A 19630-nucleotide genomic window follows, 5' to 3' on the forward strand; every position below is an offset into this window, starting at 1 on the left:
TATGAACTTACAAAATATTCACATTGGAATATTATAAGAAAGTTAATAAGAAATGATAAAGGTATTTTCTGTTTATTCGTCAAACACTATGGTCTCGTTTGATTTATGGGAAATGAGGTTTAGGAATGGGAAATCAATTGCTTTCCGATGTTTGGTAAATTCAAGCATAAAAAATCGTTGCATTGCACATGGAGAGGGAGTTCCGTTCTCATTCATTCGACTAGATTGAGCGAGAGATTGAGTGTGAACAGCTTCCTATCAGACTACTAGTTCAGTCTATAATCCTCATAAAGTAAGGGGAAAAAAAGCCATTCTCCCCCCTTGAGTTTTGTTTTCCTCCTCATGGAAAAGTTTAGAAAAATGAGCCAACATTATATACACGTTTTTCTTAACCATATTGTCCCTCATTAACAATTTAGAAATACAATATAGCATTAAATACATTATTTATTTATTTATTTCATATGGGTATAATTGAAAAATTAAATCAACTTTGTTTTACATTCCTACACAAACCAGACATGTGAAAGAAAATAAAGTGGTATTTCTTAGTTACTTTTCTAAGATTACCAAATATGAGAAGTGAATCTCCAATTCTCATCCCTTAAAAAATGACACAATAAATAATTTTCTCTCGAATTCTTTTTTTGAACCAAACGTGACCTAAGGAGATTTGGATAAATGAATAAGAAATGATAATGGTATCACCATAATTGCGAGGGAATTTGTTTTAATTTTACAGCAAGGACCAGTGCATGGGGATTGGCTCTAATTATTACACAGGCATGGTGATTTAGCACCGTCCATGTGATGGCACGTGGACACTTCTTCTTTGCAGTTTCCAACACCACAGTATTGCCAATCGAGTATAAATTTGTAAACCTAATCGCTTTTCATAATTGCTGCAACCGAACAAGGATGCAGTTCATTATGCTTCAAAATTAAATTAAAAGCTAAGGTTTTGGTACCTACCGGAACAGTAAGTTGACTAGTACAATTAAGTACGTCTGTTTTTTATTTAAAAATGAAAAATCAATAATGTGTCTGTATTATTTTCCTTTAAAAAAATGTATTGATATATTATTGATAGATTTTTAACAACATCATTACGTATTCGTTTTTCAATAAACACGAACAATTTCTAATAAGGCGAACATAACTTGATGCTAGCAACAACATGCAATTGACGTGCATGACACTCCCATTAAACAGAAATAGAGGAAAGGAAAAAATAAGAGAGTTTGGATAAACAATTTATAAGTCCGAGAATATATATAAATGATTAAAATAGTAAACACATTTCGAAAGAAAGAATCATAATTAATTAACTATAATGATTAAATTAGTGAACTTGGCCACATTTTGTGTGGGTTTGAAATCATGGAGTGGGTGAGTGGCTTCTTGGATGGAATGTTTGTCTGCCGAGTTGTGCTTCTTGTTTAAGTTCATGGCTTCCTTCCACTATCCTCCTAGTAAACCAGGGCCTGATAATAAAATATTTTATAATGTGTTTTTGGGGAAAATTGAATTTCGGGGTAGACATTTTGGAGCTAGATCGGATGGCTGAGGCTATCTAGTTGATCTAATTTTTGAGATAACAATCAAACCAACTGTTTACACGTGTCTTGGACCCCCAAATTGCATTACAATAATGTTTGTATAGAATGTTGCATGTTGCTGTTTAGATAAAGTTCATTCATCTTAATCCTTCCTAATTGGTACCTTTGACCTCTTATTCTTCAATTCCATCGTTTTTGGTGGATTTACTCAATAAATTTATGTGTATCGTTTTTGGGAGAATAACTCAATTACTCTTCAACGAAATAATTTTAAAAATTACTCGTTTTTAGCTAGAGCGGATATGCTCTGCACTTGAGTTCGAATCTATCCTTTCCTAGTTTAGATTATATTAAAGTAAAATATTATTTATATTTTTAAAAATTAAAGGCATGTTTGGTATTCAACTTAAATCCAACTTTTTAAGCTCAAAAATATAATTTGAGTCCAAAACAAAGAAAACCAGTTTGGTAGCCCTAGTTTTAAAAACTCAAACTCAAGAACAACTGAAAAACACCCTAATTATTAAAAACAAAAAATATATGTTTTTTAAGGTTTTTTTTCTAACAACCCACAAGGTCTCAAATTTTTAAGATTTGAAAACAGTTTTTAAGTTGTATACCAAACAAGTTTTTGAATCTTAAAAATATATTTAAGAACTCCTCATTTTTAAGAAAAATAAAAGTTTTTGAGTTTATTATTTGAATAGGATACTAAACGTCTACTAAATTTGTTCTAATATTATTGTTGGTAAGGGTTTTTTTGTTTTTTTGTTTTTTGGTGGGGTTATCAGTTTTGATTGGCCATCAAGATAACCTTTAGACCAGCCCACGTGAAGCCTGATATAGCTGGGCTTTTAATTAGGGCATTTTAGGGATAATTCTAGAATTCTAGGCCAGATTGATGCTAGCCCAATATATGACGTAAAATGCTCATAAATGTGCTTAAACTTTTGCGGAAATGCTATAATGAGGCCAAAACTTTTAACCAAAACAAGAAATGTTCAAACTGATACTCGGGCCTGGGCCTGTTCTAATTTTTGAGTTTTAATTTGGTTTTCTTCTTGCTAGCCTGCTCTAGATCTTTAATTTTTCATTTTTATATACAAACGATATTTACAGAGAGGGGAATTCGAATTCGGATACAGAATGGGGAGTACATCCGCTCTAACGAACTTGACTAAGTCCCTAAATCTTTTGTTTATAAAAGCATATTTAGATGGACTAAAATGTGCTTCGTATTCTCTAGTAGAATGGAATTGGTTTCATCTTCGTTTTCTTTTGTAATAGAATTGAGGTGAATTACATTTTAATTCTTTGCACATTGTTTTGTGAAGATGATGTACCTGAAATTTTTCTTGACCCCCATGGTAACCAGAAGATTTAGCCTCTTATGGAATCTCAAAATCTTCCTATACATACAGTCAAATCCATTCTGGTCCTGTGCATGAATTATCAATTTTCTTTTAAAGAAAATAGAATGATCTACTTTTTCCTTATTTTTCCAAGTTGTGTTTGTTATACTGGTTCTCTCTCTCTCTCTCTCTCTCTCTCTCTCTCTCATGTTGGTTTTAATTAGTGGATGCAAAATCAGAATAAGCTTTCAAATATGTCTATTTTTCTTTCCCATCTAAGGGTACCCCACCGCCCCCCACCTGTTTAGGCTGAATTCACTTGGATACCCTTGTTGTGATGCCAACTGATCAAGTCTTTTTTTTTTTCTTTTTTTCTTTTTGTGACATTGGATGAAAGGGTCCCATCAGATTAAATGATATGATTAAAAAGTTTGTGTATCCAGAACCAGAAGTGAACAATTGAGAGAGAGAGAGAGAGAGAGAGAGAGAGAATGAGCAATAAATTAATATTTCATGGGTTGGAGAATAGAAGAAGCACCATAAGTTAACATATTTGAAGCATTAAACTAAACAACATGATGGTTGAAGAATCCCCATCACAAAGAAAGAAGGGAAGAGAGGAAGGGAAGTTGAAGCAGGGCACATGGAAACAGGAGCCATGTGGGGAAGATTCAGAGCCACTTTCTTTAATTTATTTTTTAAGTGAGCAACAAAGGAATAACATGGATCCACCCTACTCCCAAGGGGGGGTACCCTCTAAACTTCTAATAAAGGCATGTGATTGTAAGAGGAGCTTTGTTGTAGGCCAGCCCAAGGATGTACATCTGTAGGCTCCAATTCCTTCGCCCCACAAAACCCACACCAATTGCCTATCTATTCCCCCCTTCTTCACTTAAAAAAAAAAAAAAAGATTTATAGCTCAAGTGGTTAAAAGTATTTACACATATATCTAAAGTCTTAATTTCGTTTCTTCTCTCTTGTAATATAGACACATACTCTCAAACTTATAGCGGTAGGTCTTAAATGACACATACAAATCCCATCCATTGTCCTTTTGAAAGCCTATCTGCTAAGCTTTCAAACCTGAGGATGAGGGCGCTAAGGAGTGGGAGAGATGCCCTAATTTCAACCAACATGGAATCTCATAATTTAATAGGTCTACAAATTAAGATAATCACCCTACGCAGATTAGTGTTTCTTATAGGCACTAGGCAAAGCAGATGAGCCTATTTATATTTATCCACTGCCTCTACTTATTTATTATTAAAATATCTACCATGTATCCATTTGAGGTTAAAACTTGTTGGCTTTTATACAAATATACCATGCTAAAATGAATTTTTATAGTAACTATGTTTCAAATCCCGAGGTGACACAAGAACAGCTCATATATAATATTACATATAACTTTGATACCAAAATAACCAAAATTCTCCAGCAAATGCCAGAAACCCGAAATGAATGAATGAATGAATTTGATAATGCAAGGTCCACGAAGAAGATGAATGTTAATTTATTTGAATGACTAAAAACATATATAGTTAGCTATTTGTGTTGTCCACTATTTCTTTCCTTGGATTCTGGGTTTTCATGTTGCCTAGTTTCCTCATCACACATGATGTGATCTTTCGATGCATGTGGGAGGGATGAAGTCTTTGATTTTTCATGTTGCCCTGTTTTTCCACTAATAATATTTTCATTAATTAATCTCTTTGCTTTACAATAATTCCCGTTAATTAATTTCCTTTAAATTATTTTTTGTTACTCTCATTTGGTCTGTGGCATTATTTTTTGTTAACCCCAGCTGATGATTTTCTTTCTTAGTATATTGAGAGAGAGAGAGAGAGAGAGAGAGAGAACTTGTGTATAATATTAGAGGGAGAGCTTTCGTGGACCCATCCTAGGATATGGATCTCTCTCTCTCTCTCTCTCTCTCTCTCTCTCTCTCACCTAAAAATCGCTGTCTTTCAGTCTGTGCACCCATCTCACCCATCCCCTTGTCCTTCTGAAAGCCCTGTCACCATGAAAGTGAGAGCCAGAACATAATCTAAAGCCCTTCCTTATAAAATTTGTGTCAAAAAGCAGAGAGTACCTATTAGCCTATTAGGAAGCAAGCACATCATTCTTTTGCTGCATGAATTCATACCATTGACATGATGGCCTTCCCACCTTGTCATAGTTTCATGTTCCAAACCCATGAAGATCCTGACCTCCACCTTGCTAATTCCTCCTCCCTCAACAACCTTCCCTCTTGCCCACCTCAGCACTTCCATGGTCTCTCCTCTCTCCCTCTCTCTCTTTCTCTCTCCTTTTCATATTTATTTTCATATACTTTGGAAGCAAATCATGGGTTCTTTTTATTTGTGTAATTAATTATTTGTGTGGTTTGGTGTGGGGTCTTGCAGGTGGTGGAGTGCCTTTTATGATGAAGAGATCACTGTCATTTTCAGGTGTTGAGAACAATAAGTGCCATCATCATGATGAAGTAGGACTGCATGGAGGAGGAGAGGATGATTTGTCTGATGATGGATCCCAGATTGGTGAGAAGAAGAAAAGGCTGAATCTTGAGCAGGTTAAGACTCTTGAGAAGAGCTTTGAGATGGGGAACAAGCTTGAGCCTGAGAGAAAAATGCAGCTGGCCAAAGCTCTTGGTCTGCAGCCAAGACAGATTGCCATATGGTTTCAGAACAGGAGGGCCAGGTGGAAGACCAAGCAATTGGAGAAAGACTATGATGTCTTGAAGAAAAAGTTTGATGCACTTAAGGCTGACAATGATGTTCTTCAGGATCACAATAACAAGCTTCAGGCTGAGGTAAGTTTTCATACAGTTCCTTCCACTGCAGATTGGTTTTCTTCTTCCTTCCTCCCTCCCGCTTGATTCTCCTGGGATTTACACAAGATCAGTTTGAAGTAGATAGAATGATAATTAATTTTTCAAAATTTAATTAATTAACTTGGTATTATAAATAATATCCATAGGATCAGCATGGATTATGGTGCATTATGATTACCAGGACATCTTAATTCCAGTGGCTGCTGGAGCTCTTGATCCAATGCACATAAATATATAATTACTACCAAAAGTCATTGTAATATTCCCTAATTTCTCTTAATCAGTGTCAGTCTGTCTGTCAGATGTGCATCTGATGAACAAAAGTATTTTAATTAATCTTACTTACTTGCTTACCTGCTTGCAATTTTTTAATGTTTATATGTTTGATATTCAAAAAGTTCCATTTTTGTTTTTCATTAATTGGTTGGAAATGGAAGACCTTGCATCTGAGAGTGATCATCATCAGTTTTTAATATCACAATTTCATACTTAATCTTGATTGCTTGGGTTCAAATTATGCTGCAGTTATTGTCTATGAAAAGCAAGGATTCAAATGAAGCTGGGCTTAATAATAATCTCAAGAAAGAAACTGATCAGGGTTCTTGGAGCAATGGAAGTGAGAACAGTTCAGATCATCATCATCATCATCTCAACCTAGATATTTCAAGAACACCAGCAACAACCAACAGCTCACCATCTAATTCCCAGCAGATAAATGGAAAAAACCTCTTCCCATCCTCCCTCAGACCTACAAGCATAACCCAACTCCTCCAAGGGTCATCATCAAGATCAGATCTTCAGTGCCTCAAAGTTGATCAAATGATTCAAGATGAAAGCTTGTGCAGCATGTTCAATGGAATTGATCAAGAGCAGCAGCAAGGCTATTGGCCATGGCCTGAGCAGCACCACTTTCATTAATTGAACCAACCGCTTCAGGTTATTCTCAAGCACCCATTATCCAGTTCTGCCAAGGCTCAATGATCAGACAAGTAATCAATTAAACAATTAGGAAATTTTCCTATGAGTTTTAATTATTAATTTTCAAGTTTTGGCTGCAGATTTTGATTGATGTACAGAGTTCAATATTTATGCTTCATCAATTTCATCAGTTGGGCTGAAAACCAGTAGGGGAATTGATTGGCTCTGAATAATACACTTTCAAGTTTCTATATCCCATACTTTTAGTGGATTATGTGCTAATTATATTAGTTTGCTGGGTTGGATCATATTAAGAGCAGTGCTAAAATATTTTATTTAAATTAAGATATACAAGTACATGTGCTAAGTGAGTGGATTTCCAGCTCTGGCATTCAGCATATGGGACATGAAATAATATCAAAAGGATTCTCTCCCTGCAAATTTTCATTTAAAAGAAAGAAAAAAAAAACTGTTGTTGTTGCTTTGGAATCATGATGTAGTAATATAAAACAATTTCTATATATGGAATTGCTCTGTGAAGTCAGTTGCAGTGATGAGAAAAAAAGCTGACTTCATGTAGCAGAGAGAGGTGATGAAGATTAAAGCCTTAAAGGAAACTGTGAGAAAAATCTCTGTGGGAGGTTAAGAAGGGAAAAAAAGAAGAGGGTTGAGGTAGATTCTGAGCACACATTCCAAGTAGAAAGAAGCCAGAGAGGTGGGAGAAGAAGAAAACAAATCAAGTAGTGGAGGGGTTTAGGAAATGGTCACTGTAAATATATATTTGAGCTTTTGAAGGTGACGTTTGTAAATTTCCCTCTGACAATCGAGAGTATCTAACTGTGTACTCTCTCTGTAGCATATATATCCATGTGATCTACTGCCACCATATCCTATTATCATTCAACTTCAAACACACCATCTCTCTCTCTCTCTCTCTCTCTCCCCCTGTGCATATCTGTGTAGAAAACAAGAAACATAGCACAGCAACATTCAATTCTTTATCATATGAACAAAACAAGCATTTGGGAGTAACATTACTAATTAATTGACCACATCCAGATTAGAACAATTTTTCAAAATAAATGTTTAAATGAAATATTGAGAGTATTGTCTCATGTTGGGAAATTAAAATATATTAATACTTTAAATGATATTGAGTTATCTCTCCATCCACAATCAATTGGTATTAGAGCAAACTATTCATGTGTCAAGTTCAACGATCACATTACCCAGTATATATTATGCTACGTATTTGACTTAAGCGATACTAGAAGTGAGAGCAATGGTGAGTTACTACAATGAGCCACTTTACTATATATATATGTTTTAAGTTATACACCATAGAAGTACTGTCGTGATCTAGTGCATCATTTGCTTTAACAGAATTTGATAGGAATTTGAATGGCCAGCTTGGTGTTCAGGAGACCGAATTGATCATATCAAATTAATTAATCAAATAAAAGTTACAACAGTCAATCACTGACTAGCCAAACTATATATATAAATAATAATATATGTTACCTGCTGTAATAATAGTTAAATTTCAGCAAAAAAACCTTGGGACTTTCGTACAACAACCTTTCAGGCATATATGCGTGTTCGACTGCATTAACCCCAGCCTGCCTTCTTATTACAGAGTGAGTTATATATATATATATCTCAAGTACAAGAGGCCCAATTGTACACAGTCCATGTGAATCTGCAGGCTTTTGTCTCCCTCAGTTAGATCATAAGAATCCTGTTTCGTCACATGTTTCAAATTCAGCTGCGAGACACCCTACATCTTAATTCCATACCCTCATCATCAAATTTTATTTTTTTCCTTCTTATTACTGTTATATATATTGGAAGGAATCGAACCCTTGAGTTATTGTAATCTCTCCCTTGCGGCTTAAACTAGCACGAAAGCAAGACTTATAATTAATCTGCACAAAATTTGAGCATACACAAAAGAGAGACTTATAATAATTTGGGGATGAAATTGAGCAGAGTTTCTGCAGCATGCAGGGAACTTATCGGATATATGATCATGTCATTTTGGATATCCATGCGTCTCAAAATTGTTTATGGTTCATGAAATCATCATAAATCATGAGCTTGCTGACAGGGGTTTTGAGCAAACACATATAATATAGCAGGCGATGATTGAGGATTTTGGAATTGCACCAATTGCCTTGAACACCGCGCTGCTTGCAGGAGCAGTTGCATGCATGTTGTTTGCTTATCATCTCCTCAGTCGAGCTCATATATAATATAGTTTTTTTTTTTTTTTTTTTTTCCCTGCAAGAGCATGTTTTGGAGGATTGAGATTGAAGGAGATCCACAAATTCTCATTAAAATACTCAACAAAGATATTCAAATTGCAACTTCGAACCATTGTTCCAGGTATCTTCATATTTTCACTCAATTCCAATTCGTTTCTACTCAACATACAGAGAATCCAATATGTTAGCTACTCAACATACAGAGAATCCAATATGGGTTTCTAATTTTTCTAGTTGTATTATGCTTAGATTAAAGATTGATTTGTAGCCAACACTTCCAAGCGAATTGTCTCAAGTTCAAGCTCCCATGACACCATGATAGTGTGTGTGTAAAAAACTCCATCTCCTTCAATGCCTCGTTTGTTAGGGAAGACTAGATTAGACTAGCAAAATGCCTACATTTAATGTGCATTCAAGACATAATATGAATAATGTTGTCTAATTTTGAGGAAGAATGGGGACTAATTTTTTTTTTTTTTTTAAATGGTGGAATTAAGAGGGATAAGTTTTAGTCATCAACCTCTTATGAATAGTCTTCCTTAATCCTCAAAGTTAGACAACAATATACATATTATGCCTTGAATGTACATGAAATGTAGGCATTTTGTTAGTCTAGTCTAATCATCCCTATCAAACAAACTCTTATAGTTTAAACTATCAAACAAACTCTTATAATTTAGACTATCGCTTGTATTAGAAAAAGAGAAAGATTGATTTGTATGGTTTAAGGATTCACAGAGGATTAGTCTTTTTAAAACTTATAGTAGCTAAGTAAAATGGGGCAAAGCCCTAAAATAACAAACAAACTCCAACATGGTGTGACAAGATCCGGGAGAGTCTAGGAGTTTAAAGTGAGGATGCTATTTGAAGAGGCCAATCCCACCATTAAAATATTTAAAATATTTAAGTTCCATGATTTCTTTACATGTGTTGATGGTGAGATTGCTTTCCTCAAATAGCTTCCTCACTTTAAACTTCTCATTATAATCTTTTCCGGCCAGATTCACCCATGGATAAGGGCCCTAAGAAAAGTGTAGCCCAAATCGAGTAGAAGAAAGGGAAATTAGTGAGTAGTTATGAAATTGGCACTATTTAATGGCATTAAACTAAATAAGATACCAAATCATTGATTAACCCAACTATTTTTTTTTTGGAGGGAGTTAACTATATAAAAAATTAATTAAAACATTACTATATCATCTACTATACTAATTTGGTATTTAAGCGTTACTGTTTTCAAATTAATGAAACACGTTTGGACCTTTTAGAGACAGCCCAATTAAAATCTGGGCCAAATAAAAACTAACAAGAAAAGGACGGTCTTGGGCTTTGCTTCTTGTAAATACTCCTCATAAAAAAATAAAATTATAAATGCAGGGCTAAAGCCGAAATCTATCTGTGTTGCGCGCGTGGCGCTGAAATTTGGTCGTGGTGGCGTTTGGTCTCGCTTGACAAAATCAACAACAAAAGTTAAACAACCCGACAGGAAAGCAAAAAAGGTCCTCAACAGCAAATAAAAAAGAAGGGCAGAAAGTTAGTAACATAAAACCAAACCACAAAAAGAAAAAGCAATAAGTTCATAAATAAAATAATAAGAAAAAAAGAAAGACAAATCCCTCTATCTATCACATTAGTTAGCAGTGATAACAAGACAAAATTAAGTCCTAATGAAACTAAAATCATGTAATCAAACGACATGTTGGGCATCTGCATGAGCACCACTTATCAGAAAAAAAACAATCCAATCTGGATTTACATCATCAATTTTGAGAAAAAATATAATGTTTTTTTTTCTTTTCAGAAAAAGAATTGGAGGTCTGGTTATTTAAGAGATGTGGCAGATGAAGATTAGCCAGTAGTAACGTAGCAGAGTGACAAGTGGGGAAGTCTGTATGGAAATCAAGGAACGTTTTTGGCTCACTGCCTGTTGTTTTACACTTTCCCTTTCTCTCTCTTAAGGCCTCAAAACATCCTCCTCATTCCTCACCCTTGTCCTTCACTCCTTTCCATGCTTAACGCACGTTTGTTCCTCTCTCTCCCTCTCTCACACACACACTAAACCACATTGTTCTTAGGTTTCTGGTAGCTTAACCTTGACGCGATTCTGTACTTGTCTTTGTCTGTCTCCATGTCTGTCTGTGCCGGTGAATGTGTGTTTGGTTAGCTGGAAACGAACTGATGATTTTCGAGTGCAAAATGTGTTTTTTCCTCTTTGAACTCGTTGCCCTCTGAGATTGGGTTACTGGGTTTTCATCGTTCTGAGTGCGACATTCTTCTCTGTTTTAGCTAGGTGGTCGTCCTTTTGGCTTGCATGTCTGTTTTCTTATATGGGTCTTATCTTATCCATTGGAGTGATTTAACGCATATATACTCGATCTCTCAACTTGGTTTTCGTGGTTTTGGGTTTTCTTGAATTGAAGGTTCTCATATCTGAAAAGGGTCTAATGCGTTTTCTAGAATTTTGATCATTTGGACAGTTTTTCTTCTCTGGGGTTGTTTTTCTATGTTATTTGTGTCATCTTCATTTTGTTCACTTGGTGACTCTGTATCAAAGGGGGTTGAAAGATTGTTTTTGGTGAAATTGCATATCTTTCACATATGAGGGGTTTAATTTAGGGTTTGTATAACATGGGATTAGGCCCTGATGCTTTTCATGCTGGAGCTTGGAATGTGGGAAAATCAAAGGGAAAGAAAAAGAAAGATGATGAAGATGAAATGACAGGGTGTTGGATGAAGTTTAGGCTCATGGGAGGATGCGTGTCTTCAAGGACCAAAGTGGATAGCTCTACAAGTGGAACTAGCACACAAGATGGTATAATTTATTTTCCTTTAAGTTTTGTTTCATTTCTCTATGTTTTCCTAATACCCTTTCTCAATTTTTATGGTCTTATTTGTGGATTTTGATTGATTCCTTGGCAATGCCATGGTGTGATTATTATATAGCATGTCGGCGCGCCATGCATATAGATGTTTTTAAAATTTGATTCATTCGTTGGTTTGAAAGCATGTTATCTTATGCATATTTAGCTCATCAATCCTCATTTTTTCTTCATTTAATACTGTGGTCATATAAATACGTTCTCCTGTGATCATATCTGTTTTTGCACTGTTTCTGGGTCTTGGTTTTATCCAGTGATAAGGTCCCATTAGTTGCTAGTTTTTTCATTTCTTACTTAATCGAGAATGGCCAGGAACTTTCAAAAGTTCAACCATGAGGTGTTCACATTTTAAATTAGAATTGCAAAGAATATCACAACTTGCATAGATATTTCCAGCATGCTGAATTTTGACTTTTAGCATCGACTTTGATTCATGTTTGCTGAATGCTCCCCAAAATAAGGATACAGAGCTAGTGGTTTTGGATAGATGCTGTGCACGTGTTTGTTTGACTATGCGCTATATGAAAACGGCTAGTTTATTCTTTGACTCATGTTTGCTGGATGCTCCCTATAGTATGGATACACAGGTAGTTCCCTTTTGTTGTTTTCGATAAATGCTTTGCACGTGTTAGTTTGGCTATGTGCTATATGAAATGATTACGATTCCAGTTTTTGTGGAGGATTTATTAAGAGCTGTTTTGACAATTAATGCATCTTATGTGATGAGATGTGTTTCTGTATGCACATTTAGTAACGGAAAATGTTAGTCTCAATTGTTCTCCGCGTGCATGTGGGCAACTGACCGAAGCAAAACTCTTTCATAAAAGTAACATAGGTGGGAGGCTGTGTTACCTGTGTTCTTTAAAGTGATTAGCATGCTTATCTTTCGCAGTGAGTGCTCTCATCATGGGTCAGCTACTTATTCAAATAGCAGTTTAAATTTTTTTACAATCTTCTAGATGTTAATCTGCACAAAATTTCAGTATATACACAAAGTATGCTGCCCATAATGAGAAATATTAGACAAGGAAAACATTTAATAAGATACTCACATTGGCAGAGCATTATCTGTCAATGAATTTTGCTGCATTAAATACCTTATCAATGCTTTATAAATATGTAGATATACATCCTGATGTTCATCATACGGGAAGAGAATTGTTTGTAATTCCCAGTCGTGCCACATTTAGGATATGTCACTTCTCTTTATAGGGCTAAGCTGGTTGTCTTAAATTGTACCTGATGATTTAATGTGGTATCGTTTGTGAACCAGCGGAAAGTAAATGTACAAATGACTCCATCAAAGACCAGCCAGCTGCTCCAGTTGCTTCGTCTTCAACCACTAGCAACACAGAAAGCACACTGTCCACTCCCAAGGCAGCTGAGGAGCTGAAAGTTGCTTCTCAGCTTCGAAAATTCACCTTTGATGAGCTTAAGTCAGTGACAAAGAATTTTAGACCTGTGAATCTTTTGGGCGAGGGTGGCTTTGGTTGTGTATTCAAAGGCTGGATCGACGAAAATGGAACTGCTCCAGTAAAACCTGGAACTGGGCTTGCGGTTGCTGTAAAGACTCTGAACCATGATGGACTTCAAGGTCATAAAGAATGGCTGGTATGGCGCGTCATTATCAGTTTTTTTTTTTTCTTCCCATTACCACTGATTAGGACTATGGGTATTTGTTTCTTCACTTCCATGCGTGAGGGATAACCTTTTGTCTTTTCCTTGTGGCAGGCTGAAGTTATTTATCTTGGTGACCTACTTCATCCTAATTTAGTCAAACTATATGGCTATTGCATTGAGGATGATCAAAGATTACTTGTGTATGAGTTTATGCCTCGGGGAAGCTTGGAGAATCACCTCTTTAGAAGTATGTACTGAAAACAATATCTCGTAGAAATTTGTTTACCTAGAATTTGGTCTTCCTTCTGGCATTTTATTTTAGTCATTTTTATTTTTGGAGGTACCATGAAATCTGAGTTTACTCTAAGAAAGTGGAGGTAACTATTTAAAGGCCTACTTTAGTTACTGCTCAAGCATTGGAATTGTTTTCTGTTTCTTTTGTTTTTGTTTATACTCTCTTATCGGTCACTGCACTTTATGTTAAATACTGTTCCTCCTCTTCATGCTCTCCTTTCCTTTGTTTTGGTAATAAGCCATATATTTTTATTTTGGCCTGAAGAATTATGTTCACCTGTAATGATATTTGAACTATTTGACTCCTGCTGAATTTAGCCTGTGACAGCCTTTAATGTGATGATGAAGGCTGTAAGAATAATGGTGGTTGTATTTTTTGGTGACTATGTTTCCAATTAGTATTAGCGTTTAAGTGTGGATACGCATTTAGCATGTGTTTTTGCTTATTATAACGTTCTCCAAAAGTGCTTTCCATAGGAAAGGAAAGTTTTTATGTTTTAGATGCTATTTGTATGCAAAAAGTGATAAAACAATCTTAAATTTTAGTTTGGAGGTTGTGTGACCATCTATTTTGATTTAATTAGTAAATAAAAATAGGGGTTAATACTTACTAAAGTTGGATGTGTGCCACCATTAAATGTGGTGAGGTAGTAAGCCTGTTTGTCTCCTTCAATGCTTGGGTTCCACAACTGGACAAAATGCCATGAGATGTTTCCTAGAAAAACAAAACAAAAACCAAACAAAGAAAGTTGGATGTGAGCGAGAATCTGTGCTGCTGCCCATAGTAGATGATTTTCTAGTTGATGATTCTATTATGCTTCAGTAATAGTTTTGTTGCCCATAGCAGGGTCCTTGCCGCTTCCTTGGTCTATCCGAATGAAAATAGCTCTTGGTGCTGCAAAGGGTCTTGCCTTTCTTCACGAGGAAGCTGAAAGGCCAGTGATTTATCGAGATTTTAAAACATCTAATATATTGTTGGATGCGGTGCGTTACGAACTTCAAGTTCAAATGTCTTTATTTTGCCCTGATACCTATTTTTCTAATCAATAGTTTACTCTTCCAGGATTACAACGCCAAGCTTTCTGATTTCGGCCTCGCTAAAGATGCTCCAGAGGGAGATAAAACTCATGTCTCCACCCGAGTGATGGGCACTTATGGTTATGCAGCCCCTGAGTATGTTATGACAGGTTGGTATCATAAACTGTATGTATCATATTTTTTTTGCCTTACTGTGTCAACAGTTTTACTGCATCTTGTTATTATTCTTTGTTGCTTTCATATGGAATTCCTTGAACCCAGACCTGATAAATCTGGCACTCTTTCATAGGTACAAAGTATATAGGCAGTCTTAAACTTAAGGTATGATTATGTCATCCTGGTAACTTTTTCTTAGTCTACCCTCCACCTTCACCTTTGCCCTCACCATTCTGTGCCCGACTGCCTGACTCTTCTAGTAACTGCACCCATCAACTTTATTAGATACCTGTTTTATAGACAATGTGTCCCCATTAAACTCTGCCTGACAATGAAGAATGACAAGGGAAAGAATAAATATACTACCATATGCATGCTACAATAAATATGACTGCTTCCAGCTGCTAAATTTTTGCTTATTGCAGCTATGGTTATTTTCTTATTTACTTTGATGTTCAAGATAGGAGGGCCTCCCATGTTAAATATACTCGCATCTGTATTATGTATTTTAACCTTAGCATAACGTTAGATTCCTCCAGGTCTCATTTGCTTCTCAACTTCACATGATATTATATGTATACGTTTGTATTGAAGTCTTCTATTATGCTTCAAGGGATTTTTGTAACTCATCCAAGTATAACGTGAGTTATCTTCTATCAGGACATCTTACTTCAAAAAGTGATGTATACAGCTTCGGGGTGGTTCTGCTCGAAATGCTGGTTGGTCGAAGATCAATGGACAAAAACCGACCCAATGGAGAGGTTAACTTGGTTGAGTGGGCACGCCCACACCTTGGAGATAGACGAAGATTCTATCGACTAGTAGATCCTCGACTTGAAGGCCGCTTCTCAATCAAAGGTGCCCAGAAGGCACTTCAGTTGGCTGCCCGTTGTCTTAGTCGTGATCCCAAGGCTAGACCTCAGATGAGTGAAGTTGTTGAAGTGCTGAAGCCTCTACCCACTCTCAAGGATATGGCATCTTCCTCATCTTACTTCCAAGCCTTGCAAATAGAGCGGCCTGGCTCCAATCCAAATTCTCGGAATGGCAGTAGAGGGCAGGCTGGGGTTTCAAGGAATGGACAACCAACTAGAAGCCGGTCCTTGCCAAATGGTCCGCATGCCTCACCATATCACCTTAACCATCCTCACCGATCACCCAAACCTGTCGCTCAATCGTAAGATTGAGCTTCTGTGAGATTTCCATTTTGTTTAATCTTATCAGGCGTTATATTTTAAGGGCTAGGAGAGATTGGACAAAAAAAAAAGAAAAAAAAAAAAAACCTCAGTGGTAGTATTGAGCTCATTCCATTGCGGTCTTCGTAGAGATTATAGAATTTTGCCATCAAGCTTAACTTGTGCGGCTGGGAGGAATATATATATATATATATATATATATATATATATATATATATATATTGAGCATAGAAAATTAGCAAAGGAACATTTGCACCTTTCCATCAAATTGTGTTTTTAATTTAGTCAAAGAAAAGAACCTTGTAGCTGCTGCTTGTATGCGAAGGTCAAAATGGTTTTATATGTTGTCTTGTTACTTTGTTTTATCAACTATTTATATGTTTCTTTATTTTTTCCTTTTTTATTTTTTATTTTTTGCATCCCAATAGGACGAGTTTGATTGCATGCCACTCTTTTTTCTGGCTCAAATGCTAGAAGAACCAAACCTTGAAAATAAAAGTTGGGCTGGAGTAGAAACAGGGCCACAATATTATTACAAAAGCAACCTCAAGACCAAAAAATTGATCTAGTTATCACTTGGAAAATTCTCAACAAATTTCACCTTTGTGTCATCTTCGTTTCTTACTTCTCCACAATGAATTCTTGAATTTCAATTCCCGTATGCCGAGCCCCTCCCTGTAATCTAACTAAAATTTCATCTCCAACTTTAAGTGAAGTCACAGGAATGGCAGTGTTTTGCACTTCAATTCCTGCGGCAAATGTAAGTAAAAGTTCAACAACTGTAAGATGAACGGAGAATAAGGAAAACAATATAACTCAGCAAATTGAGAAACCAGTTACAGAGAGTGAGAGTACACTACACCTTTGCTGGGACAAACTAAGGCCACTGTTTCCGCATTCTGTACAAGGATGCTGTATAGAGTTTGATTAACTGAATCTCTCTGGAGCTGAAAAAAGTACAAATATCAACAAAAAAGTATATTAATCAGCGGCAAAAGTAACTAACTAGAAAATTATATTACCAGAAATGTTATCAAAATCCTCCGTGTTGTGAGGCGCACAATGTTCATAGAGGATTTGAGCTAACTTGTTAGTGTTGTTGATAGCAACTCACGTATCGCACATACAAAAATCAACACCAATAGGAATACAATTTAAGATCTTTTAATAACGCAATGTGATTGCAGCTATTACAGACCTTTGCCTCCACAAGGATTAGCGGTCTAGTTTCTATTTTCACACGCCCAACAATCGCTGTTCGTTGATGGCCTTTCTGATCAACCAGAATCACCTCTTTACCTGATTTCAACTCTGAGAGGTAGCACGTTTTTCCTCCTGGAACAGCAACATAGGCATGTACAGGTCCCTGTGCATTTCGCACATATATTTGGTAAAACAGACACTAATTGGGAGAATAAAAAAATTAAAAATTTAAAGGTCACAGTCCTTAAAAACATTTCCAGGGCCACTCTAAACCAAACTCACCGCGTTGACACGAAAAGGCCTGCTCGCAATGTAATTGGACTCCAAGCATTCCGAATGAACGAGGAATAGTCCCCTGGCAAAGGATCCAACCTTGAAGATAGTAAGAAACTCAGGCTATAAGAATGGTGAAATAACAGAGAACCAGCTCAATCACAATAGAGAGAGCAACACAATAACCGAAAATAGAGTTATAGCATACAAGCAGTCCTTCCCCAGGTCTCATGAGACTACAGAGATCAACACAAACTCGATCCCCCATTCCAGCTACTTGTACTGAAGTTACAGTGGCTTTGGTCAAGCTCAATATGTTGCTCACTTCATCTCGTCTGTCAAAATAATCCTGATGATATTAACCAATATAAGCAAAAGAAAAAAGCTTTCCATATGCCCAAGAAGCCCATAGCCAGTAACTAATCACCTTTAAGTCAAGAATAGCTTTTACATCCTCAACTTTTAAAACAACTCCACCCAGACCTTGCTCGAGGGCCTACAAACACAAAATAATGAACATGTACAGCGTTTAAGAATGCATAGAATTTAAGTGGTAGTTCAAAGTTCAAAACTGAAATGCTCATTCACTCGTCCTACTTTTAACACGTTTGATTTGTTGTACCTCAAAGAAGACTTGTGCTTCCAAAGGGGTTTTCGAGATGGCAAACACTGTTTTTTCACTCCCTTGAAATGCTGCAACTATATTCTCTGCAGGTATGACCTAAGCAACAAAAATCAGGAGCATAAAGTCACTCCATAACAAAAACAAACAAGATAGGTAAACCAGGAAGTTCGAGAAACAGAAAGAGAGAGTGACAAACAAAATTTTCCAAATCAGTCAGCTACAAACCTGCCAATCTCGTAAATCAACAACAACATTTTCCCCCAACCCTTTATCCGGCTGAAGCTGCTCTAACTCCTGGGGATTGGAGACCTCAAGAATTGTGGCAACACTTCTGTTCTCGCCATCAAAAATCGCTCCCTCTTGGATAAAGAGAGGATGTATCAAAGCAATTGCTGCTCACATGCAACACCCAAATCATCCAAAATGAGAAAATAAAATTCTAATGTAAAATGGCACTCCACAGAGCAAATCAAGCTTCTACAACAATATCAAATTCATCCAAAATCTCCAATTAGGTACACCCATAATTGTAAAGTTTTTGCATTTATCAAAATCTTCATTAATCAAAGCAAAAAACTTTAGTTTTATAAAGCATGAACCAGAAAAACCCAAAAACGTTTAGATTATAGAAGTTTGAATGAGCTTACAGGACCACTCATCGGCAAGTTCACGACTTCGAGAAGAGAAGATGAAGGTGTTCCAGCCTCTCTCCACAGAAGCCGTCATGACCTGCTTGCTCTCCGTCCACACCCACACCCTCTTCGACTTGCCGTACGTCCCTGAAGACGACGGCGTAGAGGAACCAAGACCAATACTTGCATAAGAAGACTTCTGGGCCAATTGGATTTCCTTAATACCATTACTAGCTTCCATTGAGTGTTTATGTGAACTAATCAATCTGCAAGTGTTCCATGTATCTGCAAAAATTAATCAACACACAAGGAGATAATGAAAAAGAATAATCACAGTGACAGAACCTATTGACTTTCTGATATTTTGACTGGCAGCGATGTACATTAACCTGTAGTAGGAGTGAAGCAGCGGATTCCGGCAACACAAGCAGAATGCAGCACAGCCATCTTTCTTCCTCTTCTATTGAGTCTTGGAGATATTATCGTCTACGCGCCAAGGACCGCAACTGTTGCTCCACAAGTCACACGACGTTTTGGTTTCGCTAATAAACCAGAATAAAGTGTCGTTTCAATGAGGGTCGACCCAGAACGAGTCACGGGTCAGCTTATGGCTTGTCAAACAAGCCCGTAGACTCAAGTCCAAAAATAAAATTCGAGTCCAGCCTTTCTAAGGTTGGGCCATAAAATTTTAGACCATTTATTTTAAGACTTTAAAATTCATTTTAGGTCATTTGAGCATCACAACATAAAGTTGGAATTCAATAAAGAACTGAGAATTCCAACTTAAGACC

At 36.4% G+C, this 19630-nt stretch overlaps 3 protein-coding genes across 6 annotated transcripts; 2 read left to right on the forward strand and 1 right to left on the reverse strand.

Moving 5' to 3' along the window:
* The first annotated feature begins 4773 nt into the window (after positions 1-4773).
* On the forward strand, positions 4774-6970 carry LOC117622274 (homeobox-leucine zipper protein HAT7-like). Its single transcript, XM_034352882.1, has 3 exons — positions 4774-5185; positions 5317-5723; positions 6270-6970. Exons 1-3 carry the CDS (start codon positions 5065-5067, stop codon positions 6660-6662), a joined length of 921 nt encoding a protein of 306 aa, XP_034208773.1. The 5' UTR covers positions 4774-5064; the 3' UTR covers positions 6663-6970.
* A 3834-nt stretch (positions 6971-10804) lies between these two features.
* On the forward strand, positions 10805-16167 carry LOC117621114 (probable serine/threonine-protein kinase PIX7). 3 transcript variants are annotated; one of them, XM_034351414.1, is made up of 6 exons: positions 10805-11738; positions 13079-13416; positions 13537-13672; positions 14564-14703; positions 14783-14906; positions 15574-16167. In XM_034351414.1, exons 1-6 carry the CDS (start codon positions 11555-11557, stop codon positions 16089-16091), a joined length of 1440 nt encoding a protein of 479 aa, XP_034207305.1. In that variant the 5' UTR covers positions 10805-11554; the 3' UTR covers positions 16092-16167. The 3 variants fall into 3 exon arrangements, with proteins under 3 accessions (XP_034207305.1, XP_034207306.1, XP_034207307.1); XM_034351415.1 differs by having other exon boundaries at positions 14567-14703; XM_034351416.1 differs by having other exon boundaries at positions 14783-14922; positions 15574-15842.
* Positions 16168-16577: 410 nt separating this feature from the next.
* Positions 16578-19348, reverse strand: LOC117622508 (3-dehydroquinate synthase homolog). Of its 2 annotated transcripts, none has more exons than XM_034353200.1 (10): positions 19229-19348; positions 18855-19124; positions 18433-18599; positions 18205-18303; positions 18010-18078; positions 17791-17931; positions 17592-17681; positions 17305-17472; positions 16969-17053; positions 16578-16855 (listed from the first exon to the last, which is right to left on the reverse strand). In XM_034353200.1, exons 1-10 carry the CDS (start codon positions 19284-19286, stop codon positions 16728-16730), a joined length of 1275 nt encoding a protein of 424 aa, XP_034209091.1. In that variant the 5' UTR covers positions 19287-19348; the 3' UTR covers positions 16578-16727. The 2 variants fall into 2 exon arrangements, with proteins under 2 accessions (XP_034209091.1, XP_034209092.1); XM_034353201.1 differs by having other exon boundaries at positions 19223-19330.
* Positions 19349-19630: the final 282 nt, after the last annotated feature.

Source organism: Prunus dulcis, chromosome 3, assembly GCF_902201215.1.
Source record: "Prunus dulcis chromosome 3, ALMONDv2, whole genome shotgun sequence".
Lineage (NCBI taxonomy): Eukaryota > Viridiplantae > Streptophyta > Magnoliopsida > Rosales > Rosaceae > Prunus > Prunus dulcis.

Coding starts and splice junctions, on each gene's coding strand:
- LOC117622274 (XM_034352882.1), top strand. CDS start 5,065: ATGATGGCCTTCCCACCTTGTCATAGTTTCATGTTCCAAACCCATGAA. Junction 5,186..5,316: donor CCCACCTCAGCACTTCCATG/GTCTCTCCTCTC, acceptor GGGGTCTTGCAG/GTGGTGGAGTGCCTTTTATG. Junction 5,724..6,269: donor ATAACAAGCTTCAGGCTGAG/GTAAGTTTTCAT, acceptor ATTATGCTGCAG/TTATTGTCTATGAAAAGCAA.
- LOC117621114 (XM_034351414.1), top strand. CDS start 11,555: ATGGGATTAGGCCCTGATGCTTTTCATGCTGGAGCTTGGAATGTGGGA. Junction 13,417..13,536: donor AAGGTCATAAAGAATGGCTG/GTATGGCGCGTC, acceptor TCCTTGTGGCAG/GCTGAAGTTATTTATCTTGG. Junction 14,704..14,782: donor CTAATATATTGTTGGATGCG/GTGCGTTACGAA, acceptor TTACTCTTCCAG/GATTACAACGCCAAGCTTTC.
- LOC117622508 (XM_034353200.1), bottom strand. CDS start 19,286: ATGGCTGTGCTGCATTCTGCTTGTGTTGCCGGAATCCGCTGCTTCACT. Junction 19,125..19,228: donor CTGCTTCACTCCTACTACAG/GTTAATGTACAT, acceptor TAATTTTTGCAG/ATACATGGAACACTTGCAGA. Junction 17,473..17,591: donor GGCCTTTTCGTGTCAACGCG/GTGAGTTTGGTT, acceptor CGAAATGCACAG/GGACCTGTACATGCCTATGT.